The following is a 27,102-nucleotide window of genomic DNA, read 5'->3' on the forward strand; positions in this document are numbered from 1 at the left end:
AGGACACCCCTAAAAAATTAAAAATTCCTAAATTACCCCCCACCCTCCCCACCCCCTCACCTAAATTGCTCTCTACACCCCCCAAACCCCCCCACCCCGCTCTTCCCCTCCAAAACACCTCGCCAACGCCCAAAACCCCCCCGTTCCCCCTTCTCCCTCTCGTCGCCGGCATTCTCCCGATCTCCGACCACCTCGCCGGCTTCTCCCGGAACCACCTCGCCGGCTTCTCCCGAAATTTTTTTTTTCACGGTTCGTGCTCCGTTCGGCACTGGATCGCCGAACAAAAGGCTTCTGTTCGGCTGAACAGTGCCGGACAGAAGCCTTCTGTTCGGCAACCCTCAACCGAACAGATCCTTCTGTTCGGCAACCCTCAACCGAACAGATCTGTTCGGCTGCACAGTGCCGAACAGAAGGCTTCTGTCCGGCACTGTTCAGCCGAACAGAAGCCTTTTGTTCGGCGATCCAGTGCCGAACGGAGCACGAACCGTGAAAAAAAAAAAATTTCGAAACAAGGTGGAACACGTACCTTTGCGGCCGATTCTTCGTCCCAAATCACTAGTTGCTTGTCCATGCTTCGAATGGGGCTTAAATCTCCTTCAAAGATCGCCTAAACGATGTAAATGGATCGAGGGGTTTAAGGGGGGTTTGAGGGGTGTTTTTTTTTTTTTCTTTTCAAAACGAAACGGAGGAGGAGGAAGGGGGGTGTATGAGAAAATTTCAAGGGCAATATGGTAATTACACTAAAGGTTAGTTTGGGTATTTTTTTTTTGGTTTTTGGGGGGTGTCCTTAGCAATAGGGGGGGTGTATATAGAACCACCCGTTAATTAAGTTGGCATATTAGTCCCTTAAAGTGCTGAGTTCTGAATAACGGCTCGGTTGACTGCAAAGAGACGTGGAGGCCTCTGACCCGATCCGATAGATCTTTAACAGCTCGAGATATCTAAAGCTCCTCATTTATTTGTGGAGTATCCCATTTGATATTTTTTACCTGAGAGTTTCCATCTCTGAATTTTCTCAGGATCAATTTCAATGAATACGTTCTAAATGGAGGTAGAAAGGGTGGGGCGGGCTTTGTTGTTAGGAGCCCGGACTTCAGGATGATTGTTGCTGGGGCTCCCAATTGTTTGACACCTCGGTGCCAGGAGCGGAGTTGAGAGCGGCCTGGGCTGGTTTGTGCTACATTTGGCGTGCCTTGCAAGAGAGAGAGGTTCTTCTGGAGGATAACTCGGCGACGGTCATTAGGTGGATCCTACGGGTTTCTAGAGGGATCGGTGATTATCATCCACTACTGAGAGATATCCGGGCCATGATCCGTAGTGGGATGGTACTCTAGATGAAGTACGTGTTTAGAGAGGCAAGTGAAGCTGCAGATTGGGTGGCCTCTTTTGTTGCCAACCATTCGAAGGACCATCTCTGGATAGGAGAGGCGGAGTTGCCCAGTGCACTCCGTGATGTACTATTTTTTGACTTTTTTGGATGTATATGTACATATAATGTATGATACTTCCGTTTTTAGCCGAAAAAAAAAAAAAAAGAAGATGCGCAGACATTGGGTTGTGGTATGCTGCCGACTTTCTTGTATAAGCTTGGTAAACTGCTAAACTAGTCCTATACAAGTGCCGACTCGGATGGCTGCAAAGATTTTTGTTTCTCTTTTTCAACCAAAAAAAGGTATTTTCTTCCTTTAAATAATGTGACTTGATACCTCAATGTCACTTTCCCTCTTGTGCTGCTCTTATTTTCCTTTTAAAAAAATAGAAATTGAACCAAAATTTATTTGTATTTACTAAAATTTACTATATATCTTTAACACTATTAGATTATGAAATCATAAAACAAATATATCAAGAATGTTTTGCCGATCAAAGTTGCAAGCCAAAGTGTCACTTGATTTACTAATGAAATATATTGAAAGATAATATTTTAAACAGTTCTAAAAAAAGCTATCGTCCAGTCTAAACAAAACAACATTCCTCATAGCTTGCACCCTATATGAAATAAAGTCAATCATATATAGGATATGAAGTTTAATCATAATAATGATTTTATAAAAAGTAATATGAACCCATGGAAGGAGGGGTAAGTGAGGTTCTTTTGATAATTGTAATTTATTTTTATTCATCAATTTATTTTAAACATATGCATGCGCGTGTGTATGTATGTATGCATGCATGCGTATACATATACATATAATGGAAAGTCCAAGAATCTAGATCATATTAGAAACAATCATATTAGAAACAAAAAGCTTTTATATATTCTTTTGAACTGGTGTCGTGCATGTGCTATGTGCATCCATATATGGACGATCATGACTGGATATGAATTTTTTTATATAGAAATCACGGGATGTTACGAAAGCAAGAAGGTTTAGAATACAAAAAATAGTCTTAGGTTTGGAGAAAACACCATAGAGCAAGATGAGATAATTATATTTTTCCTTATAGAAAGAATTGTGGGATCTATGAAAGTAAATAAAGAAGCTTCGAGCCATATGACCAGCTGCATAAAGTCGATCTAAGACTTTCTCGTTGAGAAGACCATGGAGGAGATGGAGGCCATGTTCCTCAAATAGTAGCAATTAAAATAGGTGTCAACCCTCTCTTGACAACAATTCTATCTACTAGCAATTTATAAAACCATATCTTACACCTAAAGGAGAAAAATAGTGATTTATAAAACCATGCCATAACACAGAAAGAAACTAAGATCATGCAATGGACCATGAAGCTGAGCCCATTAGCTCTTTCTTGTCCACTTTTCATTTAACTAGAAAATGAAAGTAATTTTTTTGCATGTGATGATGCGCTTGAATACAAATATCTTTGCGCCCTCTTGCATAACTATGCTCTAGATCAATAAGATCCTTTGCGCTCTCTTGCATAACTATGGATTCTAATGACAAATGAACCCCACATAATACAAAAGTTATTCATTACCTTTCCCTGGAGACCCTGGATATGATAATAGTTTCCACTTATGCCAATACTAATGTATGCATATCTATCTATGCTATATTACTAAACTATAACACTTGCAATGCATTTGAAGAGCTATGATTATTTTTTCTTATTCTCAAAAATATGATTTCTTAAATGATTAGAGGAAAGGAAAGGTGTGTCTGATATTTAGTTGTTTTTTAATTTACATGAGGATTTGGGAGATTTACATGGTGATTACTTTAAGAATATCATTAGATTTCAAATCTATATTAAAGGAAGTGGCATTGACAAGGTTAAAAAAAGCATGAGGACTTTCTATTCTTCAAAAGAAATTACTTTAAAAAATAGATATTAAAGAGTTTACATTAATCTAACATAGAGATAAAAATAAAATTAAAATTATTAAATAAACTAAATATAGATTAGTAAAAATATAAAATAATATTAAAATTTTTCATATAGTTTTATTTAATCCAATACCTGAACCATATGTCCATCCGAACAACTCAAGCATCCACTTGATTTTAATTTTCATTATAACAATCGATCTTAGATAATAATAAAAAATGCTTGAAAAAATAATTCAATTATTCATGGAAGCAAAATTTCAAGCAAAGATCTGTTCATTTTCATACTTATGTCTTTATTTTTATTTTTTTTGGGTCATGCATTTCACATGTCTAAATACTAATCTTTATGTATTTATGTATTTAGTAGCGGCCTCAAAATCCAATATATACATATTAGACTTCGAGGCCTTCTTTATTTTCCTAAACCACGATGCACCTAGGTTTTCCAAAGAACATTACTTTAACTTTGGCCCCATTCCTCGTATAACTATTTGTTTTATGTGGCTACGTATCTTGAGATTGAGTGGATATTAGTTCTCTTCTACTTTATTCTGGTATAGAGCTGGTTATATTCATCACGCAAGCAATACTTCGGCTACATAAAACGTAAAAGTGGATAGATACATATTTATCATATATTAAATGGCATTATTTATTCCACCATTAAATTGAAACTTTTTATTCACTTCACCTAGTATTAGTTTGCCGTTCCAACTCACATTTTTGCTCGTTACAATTATGTACCTTAAACCATAAGATTAATGGTTCGAAATCTTTCATTGACATTTAATTTTATATTTATTTTTTAATGTTTATTCCAATACTTCTTCTAAAAAAATACATGCGCCCACACGTCATATCATAGTACAAGAGTTTGTAGGTGTATATGAATATATAAGAGACCATCGTGAAAATATTTTTGTTTGGTTTACTAATCCTAGAAAACCGTATGCATATATATAGCAAGGTAGATATCCCCTTCACTCTCTATTCATCTCTTCATATAATTTCATGTTTGATCTCATCTCATTTGGTATTAAACATGGCAAAAAATTAACAACAAATGTAGTCATTTTTAATATACATTTTTTAAGAGAAGCACCGGTAGAGTTGGGAAGGAAAATGGGGTCAGATATATGAGATTTTTTGAAGTAGCCACGTGAGGCTTAGATTAATGCCTTCAATATGAGGATATTTGTGAAACATTTTATAAGATTGAAAAACATCAAAATCTAGGGTTTTTAATTTATCATCCAATATTGTGCATTGATTGTCCTACCTATCCTCCCATGCACGCCACATGAAGAGGATGGCGTATTTATTTCACTCGTACGAAATTTCTAAGAAGCTTCTCGCAAGCATTTCATTCAAGCACTTCTTACTCTACAGCTCATTGACCAAACTACCCTTCACTAGTCGCACCGAAACAAGCTAACTTTCGGCAGAATTCGGCAATTGCTCGGGGCATCCCCATCCGGATAAAATTTTGGACCTCGTAATCATCGTTTAAAGGAAATAGGACTAAAACGTAAATCACCCCCATGAGTGACGCCACCAGTCCCACCGAACCCTCAAGCTAACCGTCGGGTCCCATTTGCGTTTCCCTCGTTTCAAAATAAAGCAAATACCCCCGTTTTCCTAAGTCAATGTTCGAATTCGTTTCTCCATAGAAGCAGGTTTTTGCTATTGGAAAACATTTAGTGGCTTTTATGCAAAAACGCCCGTCGATTACACCGCGTGGCTGTTACTGCCACTTGCGACGGTGAACGAAGACCAGCGACGTGGGAGAGAAAAGGAAAGAAATTTTGCGGAACATCGAAAGATATTGAGCAGGAGGAAAAAAAAGAGGTCTGCGAGCCTTCTTTGCATCGTCTCCTCCGCCCCTCGCTAAGAACTTTGGTTCAGGGCTAGGGTTAGGGTTTCTGAGTTCCCTCCGGGGTTCCCGGTCTCCTTGTCGATTCCTCTCCCCGCGATCCCGCGTTGCCCTCTGGCGGAGGCGCTCCGGCGGTTTCCAGCACTCGATCTGACGGGGTTTGGTCCGGCGATGTGGGAGGAGGTCCGGAGGCGCCGCTCGGTTACGATTCTCGACAGATAGCCCAGGGATCTCCGGTGGGCCCTTCCCGGCGACATGGCCGACGCTCTGTCCGTAATCCCGGCGGCCGTTCTCAGGAACCTCGCAGATAAGCTCTACGAGAAGCGGAAGAATGCGGCCCTTGAGGTATCCGCGCCCCCTCCATCCGGATCTTCCTACCAGCTCTCGATCTTCATATATCTCTATCTTTTTTTCGGGTTGGTTGTTTCTTTGGCATGAACTTGGGAATAAAATAATCGAAAACAGATCGAAGGTATCGTGAAGCAACTGACACTTGCGGGAGAGCATGACAAGATAGCAGCTGTGATCAAGCTGTTGACCACAGAATTCACGTCCTCCTCACAGGCGAATCATAGGAAGGTCTGTTAGATGATGGAATTGTTGGAATATGAACTTCAATTTTGTCGAAATTAGTCATTTTCTTATTTTGTTTTGTTCCAAGTTGGAAATTTCTAAGTTTGTTGGTTCTTGCTGTCTTATCTTATTCTTTAATGTTGATACTGTATATTTTTTTCGCAGGGTGGGTTAATAGGACTTGCAGCAGCTACTGTTGGTTTGGCAACAGAAGCTTCTCAGCATCTTGAGGTTAGTAATAAGACAAAGTTGATGAAACATGCAGTACATATGATGTCACTTCTTTTTTATACTCTAGGATACCTGGATCCTGCTGATCACCTATGCTGGCTGTTGATTGTGAGCAAGATTTTTAATTATTCCAAGGAGCTGATATAGAAAATATATTCTGCTGTACATGTGAAGTAGCGGGCATGCAGGACACGTTCAAAAGAAAAATATGATGATGACCAGATAAAACTCTAGCATTTTTTTTTTTTGAGATATTTGATTGATTGTTCCCATATATTTTGAACTCTCAAATGATAATCTATGGTCCAAAGCCTGTAAAGTTGCATGCTACAGTTGTTGAGGAGGTGCTAAATACCTGAATTGCTCCATCTAAACTGACATGGGCAAGAATAACGAGAAACAAAGATTTAAAGCTTTTGACTTTGAGAGTGAAATGTATAATTAATGCATCATATTTTACTTAAAATACTTGGGTACAAATGAGGAGGAATACAAGGTCATGAATACCACGAGATGGAGCCATCCCGATTTTCATGGGGAATGGGATTCCCTATGTCCCTATCCTGGTCCATTTCCAGACTCATCCCGTGTGAGCGTCGGGATGGTGTCCCATCCCAAACACTTGGGATGGTGGAATAATTTGCTGCCCCATCGGTATTTAGAACCTTAGAGGAATATATAGGCAATAATACCCTTCAATGAAAAAAAATGACAAAGTGAAACAATGCAAGAATGCTAGGGGTGCAAATGAGCTGAGCCAGGCCAAGTAGTAGGTTACCAAGCTCAACTCGCTATATAAAAGGGCTGACCAAGCTCACCTTGAGCTCCAGTAAGTTTAACAAAAGTTGTTCAAGCTTGGGTCATAGGAGATTTGAGCTAAGCTTCTTTTCGACTCAAGCTCAGCTTCCATTTATGTTAACAAGCCTTTTGACCTCCACTTTCCATGCTTGGTTTGTCTATGAACTGAGCTTTAGAATTTGAGCTTGACTGATTTTCTAGCTCAACAAAGCCCAAATAAATCTATTGGTGAGCCAATACCAAGCTGTTCATGAACAACTTGAATTGTTTGAAGCCTAAAGTGCATATGGTTATACCTCTTGTTATCTTCATTTGCCGCACCAAACGCTATGGGTCTTATAATTAATTTCTTAGCGCTAGCTTGATGGCTGATGCAATGTTACGTAAGCCTTGTCTTTTGAAACAAATTTAAAAGATAAGCATGATGGATCTTTCCCATGCTTGATACACAGTGGCAATTAAATAAATAAAAACACTTCTCTGATGAGATGACTAATTCAACCTATTACCTAATTAGGTCATTAGAAGACTTGTTTAACTTTTGTTACTAAAAATTACTTTAAAGAACTAAATTGCAAACTCTTTATCTTGAGACTTACTAGACTAGAAGATATATCCGAATTTCCTTTTTTAATTGTTATAATTCACCAAAATGGAAAAGATCTAGCTCCCCATTTATGATATTTTCTTTTTATTACGTTGATTGTGTATTGAGGTCGTTGATGAACTCGGCTTGCATTGCTGTGATTTGAAGATGGTATAAGTGTTTTGTTGTGACTAAATTATCATATCTTTGTCTAAAAGAATTTTGATCCCGATAAGGATGCAACAATGAGTCAGCAATAGGCTCTTCATATGAAAGATAGTTATAATATTCAATGCCTTCGATCTTGATTGTCAACTTGATGACTTTACCATGCTAATGAATCATCAAGTGGATTTCTAATGTCCTTAATTTCAATTAGTTGTTCTTAGTCTATGGATGAATGTTGAGCCTTGATGCAATGGTAAGGTTGCTCCACTGTGACCCAGAAATCATGGGTTCGGAACATAGAAATAGTCTCATTGCATGTGAGGGTTCGGCTGCATACATTTGACCCTCTCTAGACTTTGTAATGGCGGTAGCCTCGGGATGAGATCCATGGAGCTATTCTGAGATAGCAAGCACTAGCTCCTGATGTGACTTCATAAAAAACAATCAAAGATAAGATCGAAGAAAATGAAACGCACGTGGTGGTCATTATAGCGGTTCTTTCTAATTCTAGAAAACGTCCGAAAAAACCGGCTACGGAACAGGTTGCCTTTTATTCCGGGGATCTTCTGCCAATTCTTTTCACAAATCCGTATATGAGTTTGTAATGGATGGTTCCTCCGACTTCCAAATTTGTTGATTCAATTGCCTTCTCTTTTTTGTTTATCCATCGTGTATGTTGTCGGGATTATCTTTGACCAATCGAAAGATCCTTGACTTTTGGATTTTTCCTTCTAGATTGGGTCTTCATTTATTGGGCTTTAAGTTTTAGCCATCAGATTTGTGGTGATTGGTTATCATTTCTTTTATTTGTAGTCTCGAGCTTTTGACACCACATTAGCTGCATTTTGTCCCATGTCTGCTTGAAAATCTCTCTCTTCATCTATAGCCAAGACCTAGGTGGAGCAAGATCAAAGGATTGAGCTATTTGATTCAGGGTACGCTGTACCGGTACCGGTAGGCGTATCAGTCGCTTACTGGACCGGTACGGTTTCGGTTTGGACCGGTTTAAACCAGTATCGAACCGAAAGAGAGGTGAAAGCGTGTGCGCCCCACGTTAAATGCCACATAGTGGCATTAAATATCCTCCCGCGTGTTGCTCCGCGTGGGCCCGCTAACCCGCGCAGGCGCGGGGAACCGCGCATGGGCGCCGGGAACCAACTCGCCGGCGCGGTTCCCAGTCTGGTTCGCACCAGTACGCAGCAAAACCGCTCGGTTCCAGCCTCATAGGGGCGGAAACCATTTTTCAAGGGCCGAAACCGTTTTCCACAGCCGAACCGGATCGGTCAGGGACCGGACTGGTCCAGTGCGGATTGAACCAGCTGGTACGGGCCGGCTCAGCATACCCTGATTCGATCCAACATGAAATTTTTTTTTCGTGGAATTAGCAATTCCATTTCTTTTAGAAAGAGCTTCTATTTAGGCAAGCAAATATATATGGCATGGTTATTGGAGTCTATTTATCGCATTTATACGTCAAAGGATATTATGGCATATGGCCTTATGGCAATTAAGTTATTCAAGTAGCTTTTGAACTTCAATTGACTAGCCGCCCATGTCTCTTATGCGGAGAGCCATCATTTTTGACCATGAAAATGATGACCACAAGAATGATTTACTCTTTTATTAGATTGATGCAACCTTGTGTATACGACTATAATTTGGCTAGGAACATAAAATATAGAAAAAAATAGATGAAGAAGATGAAGAAGGTGGAGGAAAAATGGGATGTGAGATCCACTACAAGAAAAGTTTTTTTTTTTGGGAAAATTCACTAATATCATTGATATACATAATTTGGATTCCCTTGAGTTGGAACCAAGAAAAATCTAGAACTTGCTAAATTCAACCTAGTGACTAGGTAAAACTTCTTATCGTTGAGGTGTTGGTCTCTAAGAAGTAAAAACTATCCTCATTTTCTGCTTTTCAATACCTAACAAATTACCAAAAAAAGTTCTTAGATATAATTTATTCAATTCCTCAAGGCTTGTTTTATAAGTTTCTGCTGGATTTGGTAGGATCATCCCAAAAGAGAGTTTGGGGGTGGGAGAGAGGGAGATGGCAATGGGTTGCGATGCTATCCCTGCAGGGTAAAAAGACCTCAGGAGGCTTTTTTTCTATAGTGCAGGGATCGACACTAATGACCCCTCTACTCTTTGTGTCTCCTGCTCTCCTTCTCTCTCTAGGATGATCTCGTTAGATCCGGTGGGAGCTTCCCAAACGCGCACTTAATGGGTTTGATGCTTGCAAGAAGGAAAATAACCGTTAACTAGTGAGGCTTTTTAAATGTGTTTAGATTCAATACCTTGGAATTCTATTGAGTTCTATAGTTCAAGTAATGCAAGAAAGAGTACAAGTGCAAATGTATCTAAAACATGGAAATTATGGATGTATATGTATATTTATAAACAACGTGCTTAAATTGGGCAAAACAGTAAATACATGTAAATAATGAAATGACAGATTGGGAGGGATGGACAGCTTATTGTTCATGTTTGAAGATCTGCTAATAGGAAGTTTATCAATCTGTGTCTAAAACATGTAAATTATGGATGTATATGTATATTTAGAAACAATGTGCTATCAATTAGGCTAAACAGTAAATTAATGTAAATAATGAAAATGAGAGATCAGGAGGGTTGGACCACGTATTGTTCGCGTATGAAGATCTGCTAATAGGAAGTTTGTCAATCTGCCTTTGAAAAGAGGGGCGTAAAAGAAACCCTAATAGTGGGCAAAGATATAACTTTTCAATCATTACTTGTTCTTTTCTGATGTATCAAACTTACATCGCAAAAAGCATTTTTGGTTACATTGGTTCAGATGAATATGAAAAGTAGGAGTCATTTTGTAAGTTGTGTGCATGTTGTTTTGATATAAAGATAATATCTATCCTCCCTTTTCTGATTTATCATGCCCTTTTACTTCATCTAATTCAGATTTTGTGGATGATCTTTGATTTTCTATATGAAAGATTTTACAGTACATCTTTTCTTGTACTCAATTCCCAGCAAATTGTACCGCCTGTACTTAATTCCTTTCTTGATCAAGACAGCAGAGTTCGATTCTATGCTTGTGAAGCGTTGTATAACATAGCAAAGGTACGTATGGGCCTATCGACTGTGATGGCTTTGAATTTATTACTACTGTTAGAAGAATAGTGTATTCTTCATATTGGGACCTTAATCTTCTCTCTCTCTCTCTCTCTCTCGCTCTTACACTTTCTATCTGTCTATATCTCTCAGGTTGTCAGAGGAGATTTCATCATATTTTTCAATAAGATATTTGATGCACTTTGCAAGCTCTCAGCAGACTCGGATGCTAACGTGCAGAGTGCTGCTCATCTCCTAGACAGGCTTGTAAAGGTAAGATATTAATTTGATTTCTTTTTTCCATAAGAAAAATATTTCAAGCTATATTTTTTTAATGTTTGAATTGTAATGTAATTGAATATGATAACCAGGATATTGTAACCGAGAGTGATCAATTCAGGTGCCCTATCTGGCCTTAGTTGTTTAAGTTTTAAATAATGAATGCCTGTTTCTGAATATGTATTTACACGACCATATCATCTTCTTTATGTATTTAAAGCATAGAAGAATTTATACCGCTTTTGAGAGAGCGCATGAATGTACTCAACCCTTATGTACGCCAATTTTTGGTGGGATGGATTACCGTATTGGATAGTGTTCCAGATATTGATATGCTTGGTTTCCTTCCAGATTTTCTTGATGGTAATTTTCTGAAGTAAGAAGTGTCCATTCAAACTATTTGTGCTTCTACCTTTTGAACACAATCTTACACAAATGATTCATCCTTTGTAGGTTTGTTCAACATGTTAAGTGATTCCAGTCATGAAATACGTCAACAAGCCGATTGTGCACTTTCTGAATTTCTGCAAGAAATAAAGAATTCTCCAGTAAGGCTTCTGTTCTCTAGATGAAAGGTGGTTCATGAGGAATTTTTTTGCTAAAATAGATCGGAAGTTTCTTTTTGTTGATCCTTTTCCCCTATAGCTCTATTCAGGCATCAACTTATTTCCAATATTTTTTTAAGATTTCTGTAGATGCTCTTTCTTTGTCAAAAGATAAATTTTCTGGAGCAATATTACTTAGTTGATCAAGCTCTGAAAGTACAAGATATGGTTCAATTGCCTCTTAATTTCTAATTGACCTGTGCATGCTATGAAGAATGTAGACTATGGTCGTATGGCTGAGATATTGGTACAGAGGGCAGGTTCTCCTGATGAATTTACTCGGTTGACAGCTATCACATGGGTAAGGCTAAGTTCCTTTTAGAGCTGTAGCAGTCATGCTATGTTTTTTGAAATGTAGTTTCTTGACTAATGGCAATAGTTTCTCAACTATTACAAGATAAAATTTCATTTAACCTTTTCCCCTTTATCTTGTTACCTATTATTGGTATTAGGATAGATAATTTACAATTTTTCATTTTGCCTATTTAATGATGCAGATAAATGAATTTGTAAAACTTGGTGGAGACCAGCTTGTTCCTTACTATGCAGATATTCTAGGAGCTATATTACCTTGCATATCTGATAAAGAGGAGAAGATTAGAGTGGTAAAATTACTTCTCTATTTGTTGCAATTGCAGTCAACAGTTTCTTATTTTGGTATTTTGTTATCAGTCTTTTGTTCTTGTGCTCAGGTTGCTCGTGAAACCAACGAAGAGCTTCGTGCCATTCGAGCTGTTCCGGCTGAGGGATTTGATATAGGAGCCATCCTCTCTATTGCAAGGAGGTGCATTTTTTTGTCACCTGGGAAACAGATAGGTTTAAAGGTTACTTATGCCTCTACAATTCATGTGTTAATATACCCCCTTGTGCCTTTAAATGAGCAACAGGAGAAAGCTGTACAGGAAGTGTTTCTTGTTTTGTGCTATTATATGTTTTTGGGGCAATAATCATTTTAAAATAGACTAGCCATTATATGATCATGTGATAGTTGTCGCGTTTTCCTATCAGAGAATTAACTAATGAATGGGAGGCTACCCGAATTGAAGCATTGCATTGGATTGCAACTCTTTTAGCCCGGCATCGAACTGAGGTAATTGGTTATTTAAAGAATTTATATGAAAAAATTGTGTCTGTATGCAGGTGGTATAAATTTTTAGGGTTTCTTATGTTACTTCTTCTAGTTATTGTGATTGATTGACATTTATATGCTTAACTGAGAAGAAATGATTTTTGAATTTCTTTGTATTTGCAAACTGGAAACTCTACAAATACTCATTTTCTTTGCAGGGCATAATCTGTGAGTATTGTTTTTAACCTTTTTGTTTGTTCATATTTTTAACTGGAAACGTTGGCACCATCTGATTTCAATGAAGATGTTATAGTTGTGTGAACTCTTATAACGTACAGAGAAGGTACTTTAAACCTATGTTATATGGACTTTTCGTATAAGTGTGTAAGTATCTATGTGTCGAATCCTTCTAGTCTTTAAAAATTTCTTCATATGGTTCATGCACAAATGTCGTAGGAATACGCATTTCTAAATATTGAGTGTGTGTGTTTTAGGGTATACCGAAGGGTTCGGATAATAGAGCTTCAACCAAATGAAGAAAAGACAAATAATAATATACTCAACTATTGCACAATTTGAAAGAAGAGATCCACTCTGTTTATACAGCGCTGTATAAGAACTGCAAGGCCGATTGTCCAAATTAAGTAGAATCCTGGGCCTTTATAATGGCTTTTATTTAGAAAGGAGAAGGAAAAATTACTTAGTATTCGGTGCCACATACAAATTGCTAGAAAAGTTTGCAAGAGTGAAATAACAAGGTTTTCTAAAAGGGTAGATGAGCTGTTGAAAGAACTTCTTAGAAACATTAAGTCCACTCTTTTACTTTGGTCTGAGGAGGTAACAATTCCATTATGAGGGCTTGATATAGGCTGCTCCCTCCCCACTTCCCTTCCTTCCATTTCTTACATTGTTACCTTTTTGTTGACAGAATATCAAGATCCGTGTCATGCTTGGTTGCTTTCATCTCTCTCTCTGTCTCTCATGTGGGCCATTTAATTTAATGAAATTTGTTGCAAGAGAAGTGTGCATTCATTTCTCCATACATTGGCTAGGAGGGTTTGTTTTCAAGAATGGATTTAACACAAACATGTCTGGTGTGGGGAAAACTAAAATATTTCTGTAACCGATCATATCCACTCATTTGAGACAAGGAAATGATACGGATGGACAATCAATTGCATTTTCTAAAGCTTGAGTCTGAATTGGCACCAATTATATTCATATCTTAAATACCACCTAGGTAGATTCTCCTTGCTATCTTGTCAAATGCTAAGGCAACCTTCTCTCCAACTTTTTTTTTACCTTCCATATAAATTGTTTAGTAAAATTTTATTGACATGCTCAAGTTAGAGCACATTCCCTGGATGACAGCTTGCAATGTTCCAAATGCCTCTAGAATGAGTCATATCTACTAAAATTACAAGTAAAGTGCTCTCTTATTTTCTAATTTTCGGAATAAACCAAGCCGATCCTAAATATTTGTGTTGTAATTTAGATCAGTTTAACAGTGAATTTCTGTACCTTACATAAATCATATTAGTTATAATTCCGTGAAACAAAGAAACAGTGTGCTGAATTTTTCCCCTAATTGTTGGTGCATTTTTCCATTTATTGACTTGAGGCTTGATTGTAAGGAGTATTGCAAATGCTAATTTGTTAGGCATCAAGGAACTAAAGTTAACAATGTGGTTATCTTGAGTTTATTAAAGATTTTAATGAGGGAGTGATGTTGAGCTCAAAAAAGTAGTTGCCGTGAGACATGTAAGTTTTTAATTGTGGTGAGCTGAAAAGATAAGAGATTGTGTCTTCTTATCTTTGTAGACTTGATATAGATGTGCCAGATAGTGTAATTCAAGAGCTATGTGATATCTAATTAATGTATATGCTGAGAATAACAATGCATCTTTGAATTTAAGTGAGAAACATTTACAATTTAAATTTTTAAACAAGTGAGAACTAGTGCAAATTAAATGGAATACATCTATAGTAAAAAAAAATAATTTAAAATTTAAAATTTTAAACAAGTCAGAACTAGTGCAAATTAAATGGAACACATCTATAGTTAAAAATTAAGGCGACAATTGTGATTAGTGACAAAAAGAGGTAACTAAGTGATTTGGCTCTCCCATACAGTTTATATGATAAGTTGATGAGTCGATTGTAACATGGCCTAAAGGTTCAAGGGATATATCCATATGATTGACATTTTATGGGTCTTGAGTATTGGACAATGAAGATTGTCCAAACATATGGTGATTATTGCAGAGAGAACAATGTTGATATGCATTCTTGAAAATTAGGAATGTGTGCACTAGAAAAACCCAATGAATTAGGTTGAGGTTGAAATCATTCAGGGTTGATTTTGACACGGCCATGTTCAATGCTGGCCAAAAAGGAGCACAGGTTTTTATAAAGGGTGGATAAAGAAGCAGGGAAGGATTGGCGAAACCTAGATTTTGTGAGAATTTTAAGAAAGCTTGCTTTGATAGAACATTTAGATATTGCTGGTATTGGAGATGAAATATTCATATAAAGTACTCCCAGTTGGTTGGGAAGAGTCTTTTGAATGTGGTTGTTTGACTTGTGTTATCATGCGCTAGAAGATTGGATTTGGCTCCACTTTGGGTTGGATTTTGGATATGCAAGTGAAAGAAGCAGAAATTGAAACAGTTTGCAGTTACTTACAGAAGATTTACTTTGCCTGAAAGTTGGCTCTTAATTGGTACAAACCTCAAAAGGAATTACCAAGCTGACTCCAATAAATTTTAAAAATCTTTGTCATGGTTTATAATATTGATATGCATGTTTCCTATGGTTGAATATGTATACCTTTTCATGCATGTAGAATTTCGTACTTGTGGTGCCATTTTTGTTTGATGAGGATGATATGAGGCCAAAAACTATATTAGATGATCAAACTCCTCATCATTAATGATGAAAACATACTCTAGTTCATATCTTGGTGTAACTGATTCTTGACTGCTCTGTCCTGTTACCATTGACCATCTAAGCCTGACATCCATCTTTGTTAGTAGCAATAACTGGACATGACTAAGCCTTTTTCACGTAAATACTGAGAAAACAGAAGGGACTTTGTTCTTCTAGATTGACATGTGACGTTGATGGTTTTATGGCCATGGCATGAGGCTGCTGCTTAAAGAACTTGATTCCAATGATTGGTCGCTTCGTACGATTTAATTTATCTCACTTTTTTTATCAATTAAAATAAATATACTTGTGACATGATTGTTTATATTTAAGCTAGTTGTGTCTAGTAATTTTGGAGAATTCCCTTTTTGAATTCCACAAGTTTCTATGAGTGTCTGCATGTGCTCACTTTGTGATTTAATCCTAGGCTGCTAATATGTGGGGTACTATATGTTTCAACATACATATGCATGTATGCTTGTGTGTGATGAAATAGAACAGGATTACTAAAGTTGCAATGGTAGTTTTTGGGGATTGTAGTTGAGTTATGCTGTTGAGACTTGAAGGAATACTTCATATTGCTCTGACAAAATGTATCATTCAGACTGTTAGGCTGTAACCTGGGCATAGGCACATAAGATGAATTTAGCAAAGCAATGCCAACAATGCAGGCACAGACATACATATGCATTTTGGTGCAGCATTCTTGCCTTCTAGCTCCTTATGGAGGGGTTGAACATGGTTTTGGTTTGGCTGGAATTAATACTGCAGTCTGCAGCGGTAATTCTTCCGGCATGTCTTTGAAAGCACAAAATATATAGCAAACCATAGGATAGGAAGGCATGAAACTAGGGCAAAGAGCTTGTGGTTGCGTTGGAATGCTATATGTGGAAAAATTTCAAAGGAGTAAGGGTTAGGTGAAAAAAATTCAAGGCGGGAAACCTCATATACCAGAGTCTGGAGGCTGAGAAAAGGTAAATATGTGAAAAAACTAAAAAGTTAGTCTGAGTACCCATGAAGATGAGAATTTAAATTATCCGCGTTTTCTATTTTGTCAGAAACTTTATGCCACCATCTGCCAATTCCCCAAACATAACTGCATGAGTTGCTGTGGAACAATCTTTGATATCTTATATAAAGATTGGTACATCTTTACTTCTATGGTGTATAATCTTAGCTTCTTCCAATTTTTTTTTTAGGCTGTAAAATGTAAATAGTTTGGCCTAGGGTCAAACTTTTGCTCTTATATTTTGTTCTTTATTTGTGGATTGGGTGGGAGAGCATGTGAAGAGGTTCTGAACCTTACCTAATAAAAGTGGGTTGAGTCATCTTTTGTCCCTTCACATCTGCGCGCTCCTTAGGGAGGATTTCTAAAGACAAACCTGAAAGCTGCAAGATGAAACTATCTTTATTTGTTTATATGCAATTGTATATATTAGTGCGTCAGTGTAGTCTTTTTAACTTTCTGCTTAATGGTTACTTTTGTAGGGTTGACCATATTTAGGCACTATTCATGTGGTACTAAATGGTCTAAGTTTTGGCTTTTGATGGTTGCTTAATGATTTTTTAGTTCCATTTTTCTGGTTGGACTGGGTTGGTTCAGATTCTAGATCTTTTGGATTATTTAGAATTAGTTTGGTTGGTTGCCCTTGTGCCTGTTCTTATTTTTCTTTAATTTTTTAGTCACCTAACATTTTGATCCTGATTTGATTTTTTTCCCCTCAAGTCAGGTCTGATCTGGTCATTTCTGGGTTTGCTTTGATTTGGGTCATGTTAACCTGATCCTTTACAGCTCGTGTTTTGCCAAACTTTTTATTATACAGTAATGACTGCGAGATCATGAATGCCTGTCATGTACGCAGTCATACTTATGTACGCTACATTGTTAATATTGTTACCACGGAGGCATGTGTTTATTTTCATGTCATGCATGCACATATGCATGAATTCAGGTTCTTGTGGATGCTTGTCAGCTTGTCTCAAATAAAGTGCACTGCCCTTGCTATAGTTTGTGCATTTCAGTTGCCAACATCCGTATTTATGTGGATGAGTTGGTGGTTATGCTGGTGAATTTGCATACTCTTGTGGTCATATCTGTAAATTTGCATGTGAAATGGCTTTTTCTGATGTTTTTGATCCATTCTACTTAATATACTGCCTATGTACCTATTCTGTTACTTGAACTTTGCTCTTCAAGTGATTCATGACTTTATATGGAACAGGTTATTTCATATTTGAATGAAATCTTTGGTTCCCTTCTAAGTGCGCTTTCAGATCCTTCTGATGAGGTAAATTTCTTGAAGATAGTCTTGTTCAGCTTCATTAATATTCCTTTTGGGTGCTGTTTGTTTATCAGAAACAAGATAATGCAGCATTCATGTAATCATTTATGAATAAGGAGCCAGAGATACTTGTATTTTAGTAAGGGTACAGTTTTCTCTCCTCTTTCCAACTGTTCTTGGAATGTAATATAGCATTGTTATTAATTATAATAAGCAAGAGACTTCAATAGCCGAGATTCTATTGCACGTTAATCAACTAACTTTAATGATGGTTGAGCAGAAACTCGTGTCATTAATACAGACATCATTAATACCAGTATCTATATAACGAATGAAGAACTATGCAGAAGCTGAGCCTTCGTAGAAAAACTCATCATTAATGCCAGCATCACTAATATTGGTCCCGTGCGATGCGCGGGGTATGTTTTTTTCTCCTTTTTTCTAATTATTCTTGACATGCAATATAACAATGTAGCAACAAATCTTAAATAGAAGGCTTCATTAGCCAAATTTTTGTTGCACATTAAGCAATGAGCTTTAATGATGGCCAAGTGAAAACTTCCGTCAAATATCTAAACTGTATAATAATTTCAATTTAGATAAGTTACATAAGTATAATCTTATCTATTTTAGCTAGATAATATTTTCAAGCATCAAATATACTTATATTAATTATATAAGTATAGTTGATACTTAATATTTAGAATACTAAGCTATTCCATTATCTATGATAATTTATACTCATTTATCATTAAATGAACAAAAATATAATACTTATAACATAAATCTGTTAAAAATGATTGTTATAGGCATAATTTCCTCTTGTATCAGCTATTACCCAAAATAAAGAACCGTATCAATAACGTTATTAATACGGGCGTCTATGTGATGAATGGAGAGCTCAGCACAAGATGAGCCTTCATTTTAAATATATGTAAATAGATAAATAGAATAAATATAAGAGCCCTACTTATTATCTAAAATAAAGAACTATAGTAATGACATTATTAATACAGGCATTGCGTGGTGAATGGAGAGCTCGGCACAAGCTAAGCCTCCATTATATATATATATATATATATGTATATCAAGGTTTGCTTCTCAGTACCATGTCCCATGTCGGTGCCACGCTGTTACTGTGTCGGGACACTTGGTACGGGGCTGGTTCGGCATACCAAATATCGGTACGCCCTCCGTACAACAATACCGATACCGAATTGGTATGGTACGATATACTCTATACCATGCAGTTCGGTACGGTATAGCATACCTTGAGGCTTGAGATATATAAACTAGATTCTTTGCAATATCATGTCTAACTTCATTTATTTATATTATGTTTTGCTTGCAACATATATATTTGTATTGTTTTTTACCCCAAGTGAAGCTGGCATTGCACCTATATTATATTATTTCTGCACATTTTTTCTCTGTATCTCTGAATGCCGAACCTTTGCTGAGTTCTATCACATATAGTAACAAAATTGGTAAAGCTGATATCGAATTTTGGTGCGCTTAGGATAATCATATGAACTGTCGAAATATTATTTTCTCTTTGCTTACTTTTTCTGGTGTTTCTGTTGTTAATAAATCTATGTGCTGTGAAATTTTCTTAGTGCTCCTCTGCTTTGTTTCTGGGACAGTTTTTGTTCGTCAAGTGTGAGCTTTTTAATTGTACTGTTTAATGCTGAATCCTTCCACTGTTTGTTACTTAAAATTAACTATTAAATGACAACAATAAAATGCCTACGGTATGATCCTAAAAATTCATTTCTCATCTTGTGGACTGCAAAATGTGTTTACTTTGGTTTCCTTCATGGTTTTCGAATTTAAATTATTGGCTGCTACTGGTTCATTATTTCTGCATGAATAATGTAGAAATTACAAATGGTGGAAGTTCTATTTTAGCTAAAATAAGTTGTCTGCTGGATTAATTGCACAACTGTGTTGACATTTGTGAAAGATGCCTGATGCCTTTTTAGCTTGCACCCTGAGCCCTCTTGCTACAATTCGTCCAAGATGTGAGACCTTTAGTTTCTTTCTGGTACTGATATCCTCTTAATTTGTTGGTGCTGTTCTAGTACTCCTTTCTTTTAGACAAATACTACAGTGTTGTATTTGTGTATATTTATGGTCAGTACATCTTTAGTCCCTCGACCCTCATCAAAATTGTGTAAAATTTAAAACCATCATGTGCACTGGCTCAATAACAGTATAATTGACTACAAGGTTTAAAGTGCTGGTCCATGCTGGATGGTTCTACACGTGTGCTGAGCACCAATTGCAGGGTATCACCCTTTGCCACCCCTCGTTGGCCCATGCCAGTTTGGTTGGGTCGGCTTGGTACCAAGCAAAATAATCCATCTTTCATTTCTTCTTTTTTTTCCTGTTTCGGCATGGCATGGCATGGCATGTGCCGTGCTGGCCACTGGCCGGGAACAAGGCTGCTGTTGTCATTTAAATCCTTCGTTGACTGTTCATCTTTCTACAGTATGAGTCCAAATTTCAATTACAAGTTGAAACTTTTCATGTGATTGTTGCTTCTTCACTGCTAATCAATCAAAATTTTCCTGCATTTTCTTATTTGCAGGTGGTCCTGTTGGTGCTAGAAGTGCATGCATGTATCGCAAAAGATGACCAACACTTCCGTCATCTTGTTATTTATCTAGTCCATAACTTTTGCAATGATCGCATGCTTCTTGAAAAGTATGGTTTTGTTTCACTTTTCTTGTATCATCTTCTATATCTTTGGCTGCAATGGGATTTCTTTGATTCAATTCCTTCAGAAACGGAATCAAAATTATCATATCTCGACTGGAGGAAAAATAAATGGAAATGCATAACTTGGAAAATGTACCAATTACAAATTTTTATTTGCTACATTTTCAGGCGTGGTGCTTTGATAGTACGTCGACTTTGTGTTCTTTTGGATGCGGAACGGGTTTACCGGGAGTTTTCTACAATTCTAGAGGGTGAAGATGACTTGGATTTTGCATCCACTATGGTTCAGGTTTTCTTTATTTCTGAGATCAATAACTAGCTTTTTCTTCAAAGAAAATTAACCTTGGTAATTTAACTGTTTTTAATGTTTCAGGCCTTAAATTTGATTTTACTCACGTCAACGGAATTGGCTGAGCTTCGAGCTCTACTAAAGCAATCATTGGTGAACTCTTCCGGCAAAGACTTATTTGTTTCTCTGTATTCTTCTTGGTGCCATTCATCAATGGCAACAATAAGTTTGTGTCTGCTAGCCCAGGTGAGCATATATTGCCATGGGCTGTTCTGTGTCTTGCCCCAATCCTTATACTTAAATTTCTGACTTTGTGCTTTCTTTCACCAAAGGCGTACCATCATGCCAGTTCTGTAATTCAGTCACTGGGAGAAGAAGACATAAATGTGAAGTTCTTGGTGCAGCTGGACAAGTTGATCCGCCTGCTGGAGACTCCAATCTTTGCTTACCTACGATTGCAGGTATGCACTCTGTAGGTGGTTCATTGCATACAGTTTCTTCTCTCTTGATGAGTCAATTCCTTTTTTTTTTCTGGGTAGAAAGGTCCTTGTTTTTGTAGAAGGAATTCTTCAACCTCAGCAAACTATCCTTTTTGATATGTTGACAAATCCGAATCTGGACTGGATAGGCAAGAAAGAACTAAGATTTTTCAAATGTCTTTCTTTGGCAAATTGGTTCTGAGACCCTACATTTTTGGATTCTCCTCCCAGGCCATTTGCTTTTGCTGAATGGATCTTGTCCTGAGATAATCTTGATGAACTGTAGCTTCTAGTTGTGTCAACTGATCACCATGTTTAAAAGAGGTGATAAATGTGGATCTTTCTTGTAAAACTCTCTTGATCTTGGTTGTGGGGCACTTGATGCATAATTTGATGAGGCCAATTTTGTGAGCCCTTGTACCATGATGAAAATGTCATTGATTCTCCTGTTACCACTATGAATCTTGCTGAATGACTCTTGTCCTGAGGTAATCTAGATGAACTGTAGCTTCTAGCTGCCTCAACTGATCGACATGTTTGAAAGAGGCGACAAATGTGGATCTTTCTTGTAAACTGTGTCTATTGGTCTTTGGTCATGAGACAGCATATTTGAAAGAGGTGACATTGTGGATCTTTCTTGTAAATCGTGTCTCTTGATACATAATTTATTGAGGTCAAGCTTGCGATCCCTTGTTCCATGATCAAACATGTCACTGAATGTCCTGTTACCACTATGGATCTTAAATAAATGTTTAGATCATGTAATATATTCTGTTGCTAATCTCTTATCTGGGCTCTGCTTACTGGATCCTTCAAGATCTTTATTTCTTTCATGATAAAATCTTCCATGATCAGATCCCTAACCATTATATTTGTAGTAAGTAGCTGTCATTTGTGAAGTTAGCAGCATATAACTCAAGTCTTTTCACATTCTTAGTTTTGCCTCTGTATCTGGTGTTTGGCATAATTTTTTCCCCATCAAGATCTTTGGTGATTGTCTGAAACTACTGTCCGTACCTCCATCTTCCCATCAATGCAAGTGAATTTATAACTGCTTTTTTGCATTGTCTATTTAAGAGATTCAGAATATGTCGACATGGTGCTAGATCTCTTGGCATTAGTACCATTTTGATGTATTCGGTCCTTGTTTGGATGATATATTCATAACAGGAGAAAAAGATCTGTAAGATTAGGGCTGCTATTATTGGGTGAATCATCCTAGAATAAGATAGATATTGATATAACTAAACTAATTCTAAACCTTGAGCTAAAGAAATGACTGGGGGGTGGGCTGTCACAGCACCTTAGGCCATAATATCTTCAAGAAGAGACTTTTGATGCTTCCATATCTTGAAGATGTTATTTGCGGATTTCATACGATATCCGCGATCTCTCTTGATTTGTAATTCAATACACAAAGAAATTGGTTCCGTCAGGTTAGCTATATGTTGTGCGTTGTTGGGTTTCCTGAAATTGTATGTAATGAAGCTGTAAGTGAATGCCCGCTCAAGTTGTGATACTTGAAAGTTAGGGCTGTAACTAAATCTGAAGAGTGGGAAGATAGGGATTATGGAAATTATATCAAGTTTAGCCGCAAACAAGTTTTCTTTTTTCTTACAATTATTATTAGCCCCTTTTGTTTCTTCTATTTCCCGTTGTAGCACCACTTCTCTATTTTACATCAGTGGTTGGAGTATCTTCTCTACTGGTTCTGTACAAGCCAAGCACCAGCTCAGGGTAATGTTGGTACACCCCCAGATTGCAAACTGCTTGTATTGCACAATGATTTTTCTTTTTTAATTAAGGTTTGTGCTCACTTGAGCTGGCTTCATGCTGGTCCCTCACTGCCCCCATACTGCAGTATATATCCTACCAGCCGGTGATCAGTGGGGGCCGATACCTCAATTTTTACACACTTCTTTTACACCTCATAGCAGTCCTTTAAATTGTCTTGTGATTATATATAACTATTATAACTGGAATAAAATTTTTTATGGGCCTAAACAGGAAAATGGCGTAAAATCACTAAACCTAGTATCTAAATGAGAGTTTCTTAAACAAATATGCCACATTCGTGCCCATACCTTTATTTCACTTACTAAATGCTGTTTGTTCAGAAAAAAAATAATCTTCTTTTTTTGTGCATCACTTATCTATATACTGGATCGCATGTCTTTCGTTTATCCTAAAGGATCTTTAACGTTTGTTATAAGTAATGTTTCTTAGAAAAGTCAAGATGAATTGTCTGGTGAAAGTTGCCTTGGGTAGGAAATCGACACTGAGGCATCTCTATCCTGTAATTTCTTGTTATAGTGAATCATATCCTGATTTTAAAACCTCCTATAACTTGTCATTGTCAATTCAACAAATCTACAGATAGCCTACAGATTGCCACTATTGGTTTGTTTTGAAATTTTGTCTTTGATAAATTAAATGAATTTTGTTAAACATTTTGCAGCTTCTTGAACCTGGGAAACATACATGGCTATTAAAGACTCTATATGGTCTTTTGATGTTGCTACCCCAGGTACATCTGCTAGTTATTTATGTTGGTTTTGTTTAATAGTATAATATATTTCCTCACTATTTCTTTCCTCCAACATCGCATGTTGAAAGTATCCAATTCATGAGCTGTTTCCTTCTTTTTGTAATGTCACAAGCTACTTTGTTAATAAAGAGAAATATTTTCTATGTCTTTCTGAGACGAGGTCACTTGATCCATTTAGAATTGGTGAAGTATATTTATTTCCCTCCCTGTTCCAATTACGGCTAAAAAGATCATGATTTCTTTTTGGTTTCTTCTGTTTCACAGGAGGCAGTATAAACTCTTTTCTGTTATCGGTATTGTAATTCTTTTGATGTTGCTATCTTCCTTTCCTATGTCATTTTTACCTACCTTTCTAAGCAGGTTAGACATGATATACAACATGACATGTACTAATGTTTATTCTTGCCTATGGTTGATAGACTGGCCCATGCTTTGTTTGATATTCATTAGTGTATGATCATAAGACATTTGATGTTGCTTTAAGCTTTTCCAAATCAATCCTCATTATGTTTATTCTTGCCTATGGTTGATATCCACTTTAAGTTAGGTATTCCAGTTTTCCCTTGTTTCTCTTGATCCTAGACGTATGCTTGAATGCATCTTTTTGGATCCTGTTATAGGTCTTTATTGCACGTGCATATACTGTCATAATTAGTTCGGCATCACATGATCCTGAATTGGTGTGAATTTTCTCACTTCCTCTCCAATATGCTTGTTCTTCTTACATTTGACCATTCATCCATATGGATATGTTCTTCTTTGCCAAGTTCATTCTGTTTTCTGGGATCCTTTTTATCACCCAACATTCTGAACCTTATGAGTACATCGTTACAGGCCATATTTCATTTAATAGAATTTTCGCTTAATGCGTATTTCATTGACCCAGCTCTGGTTCTGACGGATATTTCGTCATTTATCTTTCTGTTATTCTGTAAAATGTATTGAGGATTACAAAATAGATCATCTTGTCATATCTCTATCTAACAACTTGGAATAGAACTTTTATCATTTTCATTTCCATAGATATTGCTCTGTTAGACTGAATTTGGGCACCTTTTTTCAAAGATCCCATAATTCCAATGTAGCGTTTAACTTTATTCCTATATAACCATTGCATATGCATATAAATTTATGCACTTTTATAGAAATTTGTTATTACCTAGAATTTCCCAAAAATTAGTGGAGTAATTAACAGAGATAATTAATTGTGTCAAGTCCATGTTTCTGTTATGTAGCACCGTTTTACCATGAAATCATTTATCTATTGGTGGTATTTAAATTCTTGACCAAGGCAACTTTACATCAATCTAGCGGTAGGTGGGCATGAGACCTACCTTATTGCTTGTAGCAAATCTCATTCAACCAGAGATTACTAGTCTGAGCATGATACCTCAAAGATTATTGGATAACAGATTGTTGATAGTTTATTAGAAATTTTAGTTAATGGAGACTATGCTTAAAGGATTGTAAATTAAGTTGTGGAGAATTGAGATATGTCAAGCACAGGCTGATAGCTGAAGAATTTTGATTTCATGGAAGAAACCTGTCTTATTAAGTTGTTATCAGACGTTTAGCATGCACTCAGTTTCCTACACCGAATGAGATTCATCATAGGCTCGCAGGATATGAATATCATTATGGTCTTTGTCAGATGAATTGTTACATTTGCCCACTTTTCTTGCTTGTTTCAGCTTTATGTATGCTCTTGTTATGTATGCAGCAAAGTGCGGCCTTCAAGATATTACGGACTCGATTAAAAACTGTACCTTCTTCCTCTTTATCTAATGAGCTCAAGCATACATCATCAGGAAGTTCATACTCCCAGATTCTACAAATAACGGAGGACAGCAACAGAAATAAGGATGCAGCAAACATTTATAATGCAATCAACTTTCCGTCTAGGCTGCAGCAATTTGGGCACATGCAAAACCGACATCGGATTCATGCCAAAACACAGCTGCAACCGCACAATTCGACATCCTCAACATGGTCGCAGGTTGGTTTTGCTTCTTCAGGATCTTTTTTTTCCTCCATCCATCATTAGATTAAACAAAATTTCATCCGTTATTTTTTTGCTGCTTTAAACATTGGGGAGCCAAAAATATCTGCTTATTAATTTACTGGTTTGCTGATGTGCAGGAGATGCAAATATCGGAAGAATCAAGCCTACCTTCACACCTTCCTGACTCGAGTCGTTCCCCTTCTGGATCATACTGGAGCATTCCAGGACAGTTGCAACATTGAATCCTGCCGGTTATTTTTGTCACCATGTCTGGCCATATGGCACTGACCTCAGCATCTCAAGGAAATCTTCTGCGCAAGGCATGAGATCAGTTAATGTAAAATTATATATCATATTGGTTGTCTGCTACATTTTGTCCTGTTGGGACAGCAGGGATTAAGATGAATGGCATAAGCTGGACTCTTGTGAGCTATTCTTTTTTTTTTTTAATAATTTATTAGGCAAGTTCGCTCCTGTGGTTTTGTAATTTTTTTTATGGAAGGCCACATGAGCCAGAGGATTTGGGTGAGGAGATTCAGTTGTTTATACTGTTCAGCTGATTCAACAATCCCAATAAAGCAGTCAGGAAATGTACATTGTAGTTAGTGGTTTTGAGTTTCGGGATACTGCATATTATTATTACCATAGCTTCACTGATTTATTTTGCTATACGTGTTTGCATTTTGTTGGTCTCTTGTTACAGAACTGCAGTCAGAGTTTTAGGATTATGGAGGCGGATTATCTCGAGTAATCCATGTTAATCAGATATACCTTTGTCACTGGAATCAAATTATCATTTTGCCCATTCTTGATGCTGCAATAAATGACTAATAATGAGGCCAAGAATTGGCATGGAGCGCTCCATGCCTTTCGCGGTTGATGTTCTATTATGATGTGGATTTCTTACAAAATGAAGGTCAAATAAGAAATTTTTTTAGGCAGTGAAATCAAATGGCGAGTGCATGGAGATACCAATTTATACTAAAATATTTACATTAAAAAGTTTTGCTGAAGACAATTGGTTGCTTGGTGTTCCGTCTGCTTACTGTCGGATGATTGGTACGTCATGGTATAGGCATCAGAAAGCTTCGAAAAAGCAATCCAGGTTTGAAGCTGGAAGATGGAGAAACTTCAGGGAGGCAAATATGTTAACACGAGGAGCATGATGGACGCCATCTTGTTGGGGCACATCTTCTCTGGAGAGCGAAAGGCCAAAGCAATTCTTTTGAAGTATAATTTTGAAATTACTATCATCCTTCTCTGGTGTGAAAAATCTGCTAGTAGTTTCT

The 27,102-nt window shown here is 36.9% G+C and overlaps 1 protein-coding gene across 2 annotated transcripts; it reads left to right on the top strand.

The window, feature by feature from the left end:
• The first annotated feature begins 5,039 nt into the window (after positions 1-5,039).
• Positions 5,040-26,482, top strand: LOC103697667 (protein VAC14 homolog). 2 transcript variants are annotated; one of them, XR_005512798.1, is made up of 20 exons: positions 5,040-5,511; positions 5,632-5,745; positions 5,905-5,970; positions 10,531-10,620; positions 10,765-10,884; positions 10,983-11,011; positions 11,111-11,253; positions 11,344-11,438; positions 11,710-11,796; positions 11,993-12,100; positions 12,188-12,279; positions 12,504-12,585; positions 17,715-17,780; positions 20,365-20,480; positions 20,664-20,784; positions 20,869-21,030; positions 21,117-21,245; positions 23,722-23,790; positions 25,620-25,807; positions 25,951-26,482. XR_005512798.1 is itself a non-coding variant. In XM_039128963.1 (20 exons), exons 1-20 carry the CDS (start codon positions 5,422-5,424, stop codon positions 26,053-26,055), a joined length of 2,160 nt encoding a protein of 719 aa, XP_038984891.1. In that variant the 5' UTR covers positions 5,041-5,421; the 3' UTR covers positions 26,056-26,482. The 2 variants fall into 2 exon arrangements, 1 of the variants encoding a protein (XP_038984891.1); XM_039128963.1 differs by having other exon boundaries at positions 5,041-5,511; positions 25,532-25,807.
• Positions 26,483-27,102: the final 620 nt, after the last annotated feature.

The sequence above is a fragment of the Phoenix dactylifera genome, chromosome 8, assembly GCF_009389715.1.
Source record: "Phoenix dactylifera cultivar Barhee BC4 chromosome 8, palm_55x_up_171113_PBpolish2nd_filt_p, whole genome shotgun sequence".
In the NCBI taxonomy this organism is placed as follows: Eukaryota; Viridiplantae; Streptophyta; class Magnoliopsida; order Arecales; family Arecaceae; genus Phoenix; species Phoenix dactylifera.

Excerpts from the sequence above, each read along its gene's own strand:
- LOC103697667 (XM_039128963.1), top strand. The coding sequence starts at position 5,422 with ATGGCCGACGCTCTGTCCGTAATCCCGGCGGCCGTTCTCAGGAACCTC. Across the intron at positions 5,746-5,904 it reads CACAGGCGAATCATAGGAAG|GGTGGGTTAATAGGACTTGC; the intron begins GTCTGTTAGATG and ends TTTTTTTCGCAG. Across the intron at positions 21,031-21,116 it reads GTTTGTGTCTGCTAGCCCAG|GCGTACCATCATGCCAGTTC; the intron begins GTGAGCATATAT and ends CTTTCACCAAAG.